Source organism: Canis lupus, chromosome 26 (genome assembly GCF_048164855.1).
Source record: "Canis lupus baileyi chromosome 26, mCanLup2.hap1, whole genome shotgun sequence".
In the NCBI taxonomy this organism is placed as follows: domain Eukaryota; kingdom Metazoa; phylum Chordata; class Mammalia; order Carnivora; family Canidae; genus Canis; species Canis lupus.
The window spans coordinates 25898656-25911097 of NC_132863.1; the positions used below are offsets into that span (position 1 = coordinate 25898656).

Consider the following 12442-nt stretch of genomic DNA (forward strand, 5'->3'; position numbering starts at 1 on the left):
TCTAGCTCTTTCTATACTCGATAGGTCTTCTAAGCACAACATCTCCAAAGAAACGAGAGCTTTAAATGATACACTGGACCAGATGGATTTCACAGATATCTACAGAACTTCACATCCAAACTCAACTGAATACACATTCTTCTCAAGTGCACATGGAACTTTCTCCAGAATAGACCACATACTGGGTCACAAATCGGGTCTGAACCGATACCAAAAGATTGGGATCGTCCCCTGCATATTCTCAGACCATAATGCCTTGAAATTAGAACTAAATCACAACAAGAAGTTTGGAAGGACCTCAAACACGTGGAGGTTAAGGACCATCCTGCTAAAAGATGAAAGGGTCAACCAGGAAATTAAGGAAGAATTAAAAAAGATTCATGGAAACTAATGAGAATGAAGATACAACCGTTCAAAATCTTTGGGATGCAGCAAAAGCAGTCCTAAGGGGGAAATACATTGCAATACAAGCATCCATTCAAAAACTGGATAGAACTCAAATACAAAAGCTAACCTTACACATAAAGGAGCTAGAGAAAAAACAGCAGATAGATCCTACACCCAGGAGAAGATGAGAGTTAATAAAGATTCGAGCAGAACTCAACGAAATCGAGACCAGAAAAACTTTGGAACAGATCAACAGAACCAGGAGTTGGTTCTTTGAAAGAATTAATAAGATAGATAAACCATTAGCCAGCCTTATTAAAAAGAAGAGAGAGAAGACTCAAATTAATAAAATCATGAATGAGAAAGGAGAGATCACTACCAACACCAAGGAAATACAAACGATTTTAAAAACATATTATGAACAGCTATACGCCAATAAATTAGGCAATCTAGAAGAAATGGACGCATTCCTGGAAAGCCACAAACTACCAAAACTGGAACAGGAAGAAATAGAAAACCTGAACAGGCCAATAACCAGGGAGGAAATTGAAGCAGTCATCAAAAACCTCCCAAGACACAAGAGTCCAGGGCCAGATGGCTTCCCAGGGGAATTCTATCAAACGTTTATTTTTTTTTAATTTTTATTTATTTATGATAGTCACACACAGAGAGAGAGAGAGGCAGAGACACAGGCAGAGGGAGAAGCAGGCTCCATGCACCGGGAGCCCGACGTGGGATTCGATCCCGGGTCTCCAGGACCGTGCCCTGGGCCAAAGGCAGGCGCCAAACCGCTGCGCCACCCAGGGATCCCTCTATCAAACGTTTAAAGAAGAAACCATACCTATTCTCCTAAAACTGGAAAGATAGAAAGAGATGGAGTACTTCCAAATTCGTTCTATGAGGCCAGCATCACCTTAATTCCAAAACCAAAGACCCAACCAAAAAGGAGAATTACAGACCAATATCCCTGATGAACATGGATGCAAAAATTCTCAACAAGATACTGGCCAATAGGATCCAACAGTACATTAAGAAAATTATTCACCATGACCAAGTAGGATTTATCCCTGGGACACAAGGCTGGTTCAACACCCGTAAAACAATCAATGTGATTCATCATATCAGCAAGAGAAAAACCAAGAACCATATGATCCTCTCATTAGATGCAGAGAAAGCATTTGACAAAATACAGCATCCATTTCTGATCAAAACTCTTCAGAGTGTAGGGATAGAGGGAACATTCCTCAACATCTTAAAAGCCATCTACGAAAAGCCCACAGCAAATATCATTCTCAATGGGGAAGCACTGGGAGCCTTTCCCCCAAGATCAGGAACAAGACAGGGATGTCCACTCTCACCACTACTATTCAACATAGTACTGGAAGTCCTAGCCTCAGCAATCAGACAACAAAAAGACATTAAAGGCATTCAAATTGGCAAAGAAGTCAAACTCTCCCTCTTCGCCGATGACATGATACTCTACATAGAAAACCCAAAAGCCTCCACCCCAAGATTGCTAGAACTCATACAGCAATTTGGTAGCGTTGCAGGATACAAAATCAATGCCCAGAAATCAGTGGCATTTCTATACACTAACAATGAGCCTGAAGAAAGAGAAATTAAGGAGTCAATCCCATTTACAATTGCACCCAAAAGCATAAGATACCTAGGAATAAACCCAACCAAAGATGTAAAGGATCTATACCCTAAAAACTATAGAACACTTCTGAAAGAAATTGAGGAAGACACAATGAGATGGAAAAATATTCCATGCTCATGGATTGGCAGAATTAATATTGTGAAAATGTCAATGTTACCCATGGCAATATACACGTTTAATGCAATACCTATCAAAATACCATGGACTTTCTTCAGAGAGTTAGAACAAATTATTTTAAGATTTGTGTGGAATCAGAAAAGACCCTGAATAGCCAGGGGAATTTTAAAAAAAGAAAACCATATCTGGGGGCATCACAATGCCAGATTTCAGGTTGTACTACAAAGCTGTGGTCATCAAGACAATGTGGTACTGGCACAAAAACAGACACATAGATCAATGGAACAGAATAGAGAACCCGGAAGTGGAACTTTATGGTCAACTAATATTCGATAAAGGAGGAAAGACTATCCGTTGGAAGAAAGACAGTCTCTTCAATAAATGGTGCTGGGAAAATTGGACATCCACATGCAGAAGAATGAAACTAGACCACTCTCTTTCACCATACACAAAGATAAACTCAAAATGGATGAAAGATCTAAATGTGAGACAAGATTCCATCAAAATAAAAAAAAAAACAAAAAACAAAAAAACAAACAAACAAACAAAAGAAAAAAAAAGATTCCATCAAAATCCTAGAGAAGAATACAGGCAACACCCTTTTTGAACTCAGCCACAGTAACTTCTTGCAAGATACATCCACGAAGGCAAAAGAAACAAAAGCAAAAATGAACTATTGGGACTTCATCAAGATAAGAAGCTTTTGCACAGCAAAGGATACAGTCAACAAAACTAAAAGACAACCTACAGAATGGGAGAAGATATTTGCAAATGACATATCAGATAAAGGGCTAGTTTCCAAGATCTATAAAGAACTTATTAAACTCAACACCAAAGAAACAAACAATCCAATCATGAAATGGGCAAAAGACATGAACAGAAATCTCACAGAGGAAGACATAGACATGGCCAACATGCACATGAGAAAATGCTCTGCATCACTTGCCATCAGGGAAATACAAATCAAAACCACAATGAGATACCACCTCACACCAGTGAGAATGGGGAAAATTAACAAGGCAGGAAACCACAAATGTTGGAGAGGATGCGAAGAAAAGGGAACCCTCTTACACTGTTGGTGGGAATGTGAACTGATGCAGCCACTCTGGAAAACTGTGTGGAGGTTCCTCAAAGAGTTAAAAATAGACCTGCCCTACGACCCAGCAATTGCACTGTTGGGGATTTACCCCAAAGATACAGATGCAATGAAACGCAGGGACACCTGCACCCCGATGTTTATAGCAGCAGTGGCCACAATAGCCAAACTGTGGAAGGAGCCTCGGTGTCCATCGAAAGATGAATGGATAAAGAAGATGTGGTTTATGTATACAATGGAATATTACTCAGCCTTTAGAAATGACAAATACCCACCATTTGCTTCAACGTGGATGCTACTGCAGGGTATTATGCTGAGTGAAGTAAGTCAATCGGAGAAGGACAAACATTATATGTTCTCATTCATTTGGGGAATATAAATAATAGTGAAAGGGAATATAAAGGAAGGGAGAAGAAATGTGTGGGAAATATCAGAAAGGGAGACAGAACGTAAAGACTGCTAATTCTGGGAAACGAACTAGGGGTGGTAAAAGGGGAGGAGGGCTGGGGGTGGGAGTGAATGGGTGACGGGCACTGGGGGTTATTCTGTATGTTGGTAAATTGAACACCAATAAAAAATAAATTAAAAAAAACTGTATTGTGGTCAAAGACTATGATCTGTCGATACCAATATTCGTTTATTTGACACAGAGATGGGGCACAAACATAGGCAGAGGGTGAAGCAGGCTGCCTGCAGGGAGCCTGATGTGGGACTCGATCCCAGGACCCTGGGATTATGACCTCACCCGAAGGCAGATGCTCAACCACTGAGCCACCTAGGTGCTCCCCAATATTTGGTATTTACTGAAAGTTGATTTTAGAAAAATACATGATCAATTTGTATAATGTTCCATTTATGCTTGTAAATATTAAGAAATTTTGAATTATATATCCATTATAGTAAACTATCTTATGTTATTCAAGTGTTATCCTTACTAATTTTCAAAATAAGCTCCATACATTAATTACTAACACAGGTCTGTTAATATCTTCCCTAAGAGGATACCTCCATGTAATCCTGTCCACTTTTGCCTCATATATCTTGATGCTAGGTTATTAAGTACATAAAAGTTTAGCTGTCTTTCTGATGACTACTTCATTTTATATCATACAGCAGCCCTATTTATCCTCAGTAATGCTTTTTTATCTTAAGTGTGTTTTATCTTATGAAAATATTGTTATATCTCTTTTCTTGGTTAATATTCACCTGGATTATCTTTTTTCCATCCTTTTAACTATAAACCAAATCCTTATGTTTTATGTGCTTCCTGTAAGAGCACATAACTAAATCTGAGATTATTATTCAACTTGATTAATCACTATCTCTATCAGTGTTCACAATACATTTACTATTAATTGCTAGTATATTTTGATTCATTTTATCATTTTATGATACTTTTTTCTTTTTTTTAATGATACCCCTGGCTCTTTCTTTTTTTTTTTTAAGATTTTATTATTTATTTATTCATGAGAGACACACAGAGAGAGAGAGAGAGAGAGAGAGAGGCACAGAGACACAGGCAGAGGGAAAAGCAGGCTCCATGCAGGGAACCCAATGTGGAACTCGATGCCGGGACTCTAGGATCATGCCCTGGGCTGAAGGCAGGCGCTAAATCACTGAGCCACCCAGGGATTCCCCCCACCCAGCTCTTTACCCCTTCTTTTTCTATGGTGTTTTCCTATTTGTTTCTGTGCTATTTTCCTAATTTTCTTGGATTTTTTCCAACATGTCCTCCCTTTTTACCCCTCCATTACTAGTTTAGAAGTTATACATTTTATTTCTATTATTTTATTTTTATTTATTTATTTGAGAGCGAGAGAGTGTGTGCATACAGAAGCAGGGGGAGGAGCAGAGGGAGAAGCAGATTCCCCGCAGGGAGCCTGATGTAGGGCTTGATGTGGGGTTGGACCCCAGGACCCCAGGATCAAGACCTGAGCCGAAGGCAGATGCTTAACTGACTGAGGCCACCCAGGTGCCCCTCTATTATTTTAATGGTATCTTTTGTCAAGACACACTTGACTTAAAGTCTAAACATGTGACAATCATTATTGCTAAATGAGCCAATATTTATTTAGATTTAACCCATGTTGACCAATTATTTAGCTCAGCATTCCTCCTAGATCTTATTTCTTCCATTTTAGGTTCAATTTCTTCTTTCTGAAGTAGATTCTTGAGCAGTTCAAATTAGCAAGAGTCTGTTAATGGTACCTTCTCTTAGTGTCTTTGAAAATATCTATTTTATACTACTCTTTATAGTATAGGTAGGTTTAAAATTCTAGCCTGTCAATTACTCTCTCATCACTTTGAAAATATTGTTTCAGGGTTTCCTGGTTTTCAGTGTTGCTGCTAAGAAATCAGCTGTGATCTGACAGCTTTTTATTTGTAAATAACTGGTCTTTTGAGTTGTTTTTAACATTCTCTTTGTTTTTCATGTTCTACAGTTTTACAATTTGTGTCAAATGTGGATTTATTTTTATTTACATTGGTCAGGATTTCTGAGGATTCACATCTTTCACCAATTCTGGAAAAATTTCAACTATTCTGACTATTGGTCCTCCTCATCCTAGATCTATTCTTTCACTAACTATATGCAACTTGACTAGACTCTTTCCACTCTGGTTCTTTAGTACTGGCAAGAGCATCACTGATTATCTCTCATCAAGCTACCACAATACCAAATGCTCAGACTTTAGTGGAGAACTATAACTACTGACCCCCTACAATAGGTACATCTACTATGTGGTATTCCATAACAGTCTAATAGCACAGGTCCAGATATATCACAGGAACTCTGTAAACATCAGCTTCATGGCTCAGGGCTCATCCAACTTCAAGCACGAGCTCAAAAGATTATAAGCAATATTACCTCATTTTTTAGGTGAAGAAACTGCTGCTTAGAGAGGTGTAGGGACTAGTGTGGGGTAACCAGGAAATGGCACTGCCAGGATAAAAATCTAGTTTCAATTTTATATGGCCAAGTTCAGTAATGGTTTATAAATTGAGCCTCTCCGTTCTACTGTATTTCTTCATGAGCTACTGTGCTAGGTAAGGGAGGTGAATGACTGGGTATAGTTTCAGGTGGTTACTTACTCTGCTTCAACTGCAGCAGCGTGCTTTTCTGTTTATCTGAATAAAAGGTCTTGCAGCAGAAAAAGTCTGAAAGCCACTAGTGTAGTGCAAAGAGCACTAGACTGGGAGTTAGATCTGTGATATTAGCCTATTGCGATTTGACCCAGGGTAAACTGCTTCCTTTCTGTGAGCTCCAGAGAGTTTCCTCAGCTTCTTTTTTTTTTTTTTTTTTTTTTTTAGATTTTTATTTGAGAGAGAGAGAAAGAGTGTGTGTACATGCACAGGGGAAGGGGCAGAGGGAGAGGGAGAAGCAGGCTCTCCACTGAGCAGGGAACCTTACTTGGGGCTCCATTCCAGGACCCTTGGATCATGACCTGAGCCCAAGGCAGATACTTAACCGATTGAGACATCCAGGTGCCCCTGGAGTTTCCTCAGCTTTAAATGAGAGCCAACTCAATTTCTCCCCTTTTTTAGGGGGATAGGAGCGGAGGGAGAGAGAGAATCCCAAACAGGTCCATGCCCAGTGCAGAGCTTGATGCAGGGTGATTGATCTCACAACCCTGAGATCATGACCTGAGCTGGAATCAAGAGTCAGATGCTTACCTGACTGACCCACCACACACCCTGAAAGCCAACTCAATTCTAATATATATATTTTTAATAATAATTTGAAATTATTTGTTTATTCACGAGAGACACAGAGAGTGAGGCAGAGACATAGAGGGAAAAGCAGGCTCACTCCAGGGAGTCCGATGCGGGACTCAATCCCAGGACTGTGGGATCACGCCCTGAGCTGAAGGCAGATGCTAAACCACTGAGTCAACCAGGCGTTCCTCTAATATATATATTTTTAAGATTTTATTCATTTATTTATTTGACAGAGAGAGAGAATAAGAAGGGAGAACAGCAGGCAGAGGGAGAGAGAAAAGCAGACATGCCACCGAGCAGGGAGCCTGAAGTAGGGCTTGATTCCAGGACCCTGAGATCATGACCTGAGCCAAAGGCAGACACTTAATCGACTTAGCCACCCAGGCACTCCTCAATTCTAGTATTCTGTGACTCAGAATATTGAGTTCAATCTTTAAAGAAGAAATTTGTTTTACTGGAAAATTTAGCAAATAATTTATAACTCTTTCAATTTCTAAGTACCAAAAACACATATTCTTTCACATGCTTCTTCAGATTCCATGTAAGCACACAAGAACTCTCAGGTCACAGATTCTCAGCCTCAGAGAAAGTGGGAGTTGGAAAACTACATTCTCTACTATGCTATAAACATTCTGAGGGTAGAAAATATTTTATTCATGTATATCTCCAACACTTAGCAGAGGTCCTGTCGTCTAAAAAGAACTTAATAAATGTTTCCTGCACAGCTCAGTGCTCATGTATTTACCTTTAAGCATGAACCCATGCTCTGTGACTCTGCCCTCCTAAGAGAGATTTAAATCTTACTTTCCTAAACCAGAAAACAGAGATGTGCCAGAAACCCCCATCTATTTTGCAGGACCCAAATGATTATACATTAGCAAATAAAGAGAAACAAGTAAACCAGTAAAATGTCCTACAATTGAACGGGAGACCTCACCTGGACCACCGGCCATGGGAAATGCTGCCTCCATCCTAACTGAATTTCCGGCTCCCATGGGTCCATTCATTCTCACATCTTGGCTTCGGTTCTGAGCCAAAGCCAGGTTGATAGCACCTTCCCCTGAAAATGATAGGTTATAAAAAGGAAACCATCAGAATAAGATGCAAATGTTGCTTAAAAACAGGTACACAAGAACTTTAGTTTTTTGTGTTTTTGAAGAATTATGGTAAGCTTACCACCACAAAAGGTTTAAGTTCAATACTATATAGGTCTTCCTTCAACTTCATTTGAGTAGGTTTATTTACATGAAGAACAAGGAGAACATAACAATCCTCACAATCTAGCAGATAGGCAATTGTGAATGATAGTGTCAGGAGATGGCTTGTAACTCTGAGTATCTATGTTCAAGTAGCTCATGGTGTATGCATGTGTGCATGTGTGTCTATGAGCGTGAGAAGGAAGAAAATGCTCTCAAATTCTCAAAATCCTAGATTACCTTTCGGGAATTTACAATCAGAAGGTAGAGACATGAATAGGTTTAATGGAGAAAGAACATATGATGGTATATTTGTGAGCAAAACATCATTTCCCTTTCAACAACTGCAACATAAACAGGTATCCATTAGAGATATTCATGCAATAAAGAGTAGGTAGGTTGCTACTAATCTACTTTTACAGCATCTAATGATCAAACCAACATTTGTACAGTTTTTAATGCTTACAAGATTTTATCTCATTTGAACCTCACAATATCCTGGTAGGTAACATAATTATAAGCATTACAATTAATTTGAGGTAACTCTAAACTTAGAGATAACTTAAATTCCACTTGGTTTAATTATAAAAAGAAACAAATTTCAGGAAACTTCCTGCACTTAATCCAAAAGTTTGACTATTGTTACTCTGGATGACATCACCACCTAGTGGACAGATAGAGTATAGCTAGCTGGCGGTTAAGGAAGTGAAAGGAAACCTTGTATTGATCCGCATCCTTCTGGCATCATTCCATACCGTGGGGTCCTGGTTTATAGAAACAGATAACAAAGCAGAAAGCTAATGACAGCACAATAGTTTCCTCTGTCTTGTCACTGATAAAGTCACCTTTATGTATTCAGTATTTCAACCAGGCAGGTAGACTGGTCATAGGGCACAAACATCCTACTAATAAGGGACCAATCACCAGAACTATCAGATACTCTAAATTGCCTATGGGAGTCAGGAATGAAAGGAAAAAAAGAGACTACAGATCTTGAGGGTTTCCAATGAAGAGAAGGAACTATTAATATACCAAAACTGCTAAAACATTCTAAGCAGAAAGTGTATTATTTTTGAAATGGACATATGAACCACACATATGATTTTAAATTTTCTAGAAACCATAGTAAAAAGGTTAAAAAAAAAGGTGAAATTAACCGTAATATATTTACCCAGTATATTCAATGTATTATTATTTCAACATATAACTAATACAAATAGTTAATGATATATTTTATGTTCTTTTTTTTGGAGTGCTAAGTCTTCAAAATCCATAGATGGCTGGTGGCTACCACAATTAACAGCCCAGATGTAGACCTTGCCTCTCTAACCTCAACTCACTATTTTCTACTTAAATAAGGATTCAGCCTTAGTGGCATATTTTTATAGTTTCTTAGGCACACAAAGCTGCTTCTCACTTTAAGGCCTTTGCACATGTCATTCCCTCAGTCTCTAACAGTTCTCCTGCTCTCTTCACATAAGCCAACTTCTCAATTTTCATGTACTCTTAAGTATCACAGGCCCCAAAAGACCTCCAACTGCCTTATCCAAGGATAGATCACCCTTATCAGAACATCTTGTTATATCTTCAGTCCATATCCCCGAATGAGTAATGACTTACTCATTCACTTGATTTCTTGTCTGCCTCCCCCATCACTGTACAAGGGTAACCATAAATCTGCCCTAGTTCCCTTTTATCTATCGTTCAGGGACAGTTATTAATAGCACCCTTTTTACTCTCAAAAGTGTCATTTTGGTTGATAAATTATATGGCCACCCTAATTATACCCTTAAGACACAGAACAGTGTCTGATACATAATAGCACTCATTGGCTATTTATTAAATATATTATGAATTGTCATCTTATAACCTTACGAAGAATTACAGGCATTTTCTATATGATGAATACATTCCTGGAAAATCCCACATTCTGTCAAATCTCATGCTGAAAATAGCTTTTATGGGAAAAAGTGTTGCTGGAACCTTAAAACGCTATTGGTTTTGTAACCAGCACTCTAATAAAAACAGTAACTGATGGAAGCAACATATCCAGAAACGTTTACGGTGTCAATGCTGTAATCAGGTGCTGAGATAATGCAGATGCAGTAGAGCTCCTGAACCAATGAGGCTGCAAGCTCAGGAGGAAGTAAAACGTCACAAGCTAAGTCTGGGGATGCACTTCTGGGGAAAGGTATCTGAATGTAAGTTCAGATTAATTATCTTAAAATAGAGCTGAAAGGACTTCCCACCTATGCAGCAGCTGAGGTTTTTTTTTTTTTTTCTTTTAGATAATCATCTATTTCCACTATTCCAGCTTCCCTTGTCTTGTTTATATGAATACACACAATTTCCACATTATATTACTATCATTCCCCTAATTGCCAACTGCATATAAGCTAACTGGTATCAAAGAAACACACATGAGGCTCCCAAACTTGCTGATTAGGGGTCAGCAAACCACAACCTATGGGCTCAATCTAGCCTGCTGCCTGTAATAATTAAAGTGTTGCTGGGAAGACATCCATGTTCATTCACTTACATATTGCTTATGGCTGTCTTGTACTACAACCAGACTGGAATTGTGTGACAGCGGTCTTAGGTTCCACAAAGCCAAAAATATTCTCTGGCCCTTTACAGAAAAAGTTTGCAGACTTCTGCTTTAAATCACCATGAATGGAGGGGTCACGAAATGTCCTCGAAAAAGATGTCTTCCCAACTCCCTGGCTAAAACTCAGAAAAGGAAGGGTACAGAGAGTGTTCTTCAATGGAAAATAGGCTGTTGGGAGAATAACCTGTCCCTGAACCCCTGCAGCAGACACCATGGCGTGGCAACATCTCTTCTTACAATATACAAAGGCATCAGCTTGTTACCAGTTTTACAAAAGCAAAGCTTCTGCCACCACTTTAGATTCTGTCTGAATTCTGAGGGAGTGTGGAGAAAAGGAGATCACCTGGAACACATATGTACTTCCTAAAAAGTTAAAGAACTCTTTCCTGTAATGTGATAATCATTGCCATTTGTGAATTTCATAACTTCTTGAAATATATGTTATCTATTTTACATCCCTGATGGTACTTATGCTTTAATCTACAGCGTTAACAATAAAGAGGAGCCAGCATTTTATCCTTTTTTTTTTTTTTTAATTTTTATTTTTTTATGATAGTCACAGAGAGAGAGAGAGAGAGGCAGAGACACAGGCAGAGGGAGAAGCAGGCTCCATGCACCGGGAGCCTGATGTGGGATTCGATCCTGGGTCTCCAGGATCGCGCCCTGGGCCAAAGGCAGGCGCTAAACCGCTGTGCCACCCAGGGATCCCGCATTTTATCCTTTTAAAAAGAACTTATAGGACGTAGGTCTGATTAAAAGAAGAAACTGGTGTTTCCTTTCTCCAGTAGGAAACACTACCACATAAGGTTCAAAGCCCTTTTAACTCACATAAATAGGTAACAGAGACTATAAAACATTTAGTTTTTAAGAAACCACTTCTATGTTCTATAAAACATAAGCAGCCTATCTAGTTTTATTGCAGGCAATAGTTGTTTTACTCCCACTCTTCCCCAAAGTTCATCCAATATCCTACAGATTGCTGTGAATAAATTTTACTTTTCTGGATCCTTTTAGATAATCCAATTTTTTTTTCATAATAGATGGATTGTTATTTAAACCACTATTCCCTTGTTTATCAAATGATGGGGTTTACCCCATTTCTCAAAATACATATATAATCATTTCTAACTTCCTCTGTGCTCCCCCATACTTGGTACTTATATATCTCTCACAGGTTTGTCTCCCTAACTAAAGTCAGGAGTTTCTTTTGAGTTCGTAACAGCAAGGACCATATTATTCTTATCATTGTATGCCAAGTGCTAAAGCAAAGTGGTGCTATTATGTGTGTACTTTCCTTGTTTTCATTCAACATATGTCTACCAAGGAACCTAACATGTTCCAGGCAAGCAGAGCTACAATAGTGAGCAAAACCAGACATAGCCTCTGCCCTACTGGATCTTGCAATCTAGGGGGGAATAAAATAATAATCAAATAATTGCTCTGATGAAAGTGTGACATAAATGATCTAAGGAAAAAACCCAGACTTTTGTGAGAGCACATAAAGAACACTGACTTCATCAAGGAGTTCAGAAAATATATTTTCAAGATGATTTAAGCTGATAAACTTGAAGGCTGAGTAAGTGTTAAGTAAGAGGAGGGGGCATGGTAAGGGACATAGAGAAAACATAAATGCAAACGGCTGCAGCTAAAGAGGCTTGAAC

The 12442-nt window shown here is 38.8% G+C and overlaps 1 protein-coding gene across 14 annotated transcripts in view; it reads right to left on the reverse strand.

Moving 5' to 3' along the window:
* The window catches only part of NCOA6 (nuclear receptor coactivator 6), a 91129-nt gene that overhangs the window by 40286 nt on the left and 38401 nt on the right, over positions 1 to 12442 (reverse strand). For all 14 annotated transcript variants that reach the window (XM_072800687.1, XM_072800684.1, XM_072800693.1 and 11 more), the window contains one exon: positions 7915 to 8037. In XM_072800687.1, coding sequence (XP_072656788.1) covers positions 7915 to 8037 — 123 coding nt within the window. The remainder of the gene's footprint in view (positions 1 to 7914; positions 8038 to 12442) is intronic.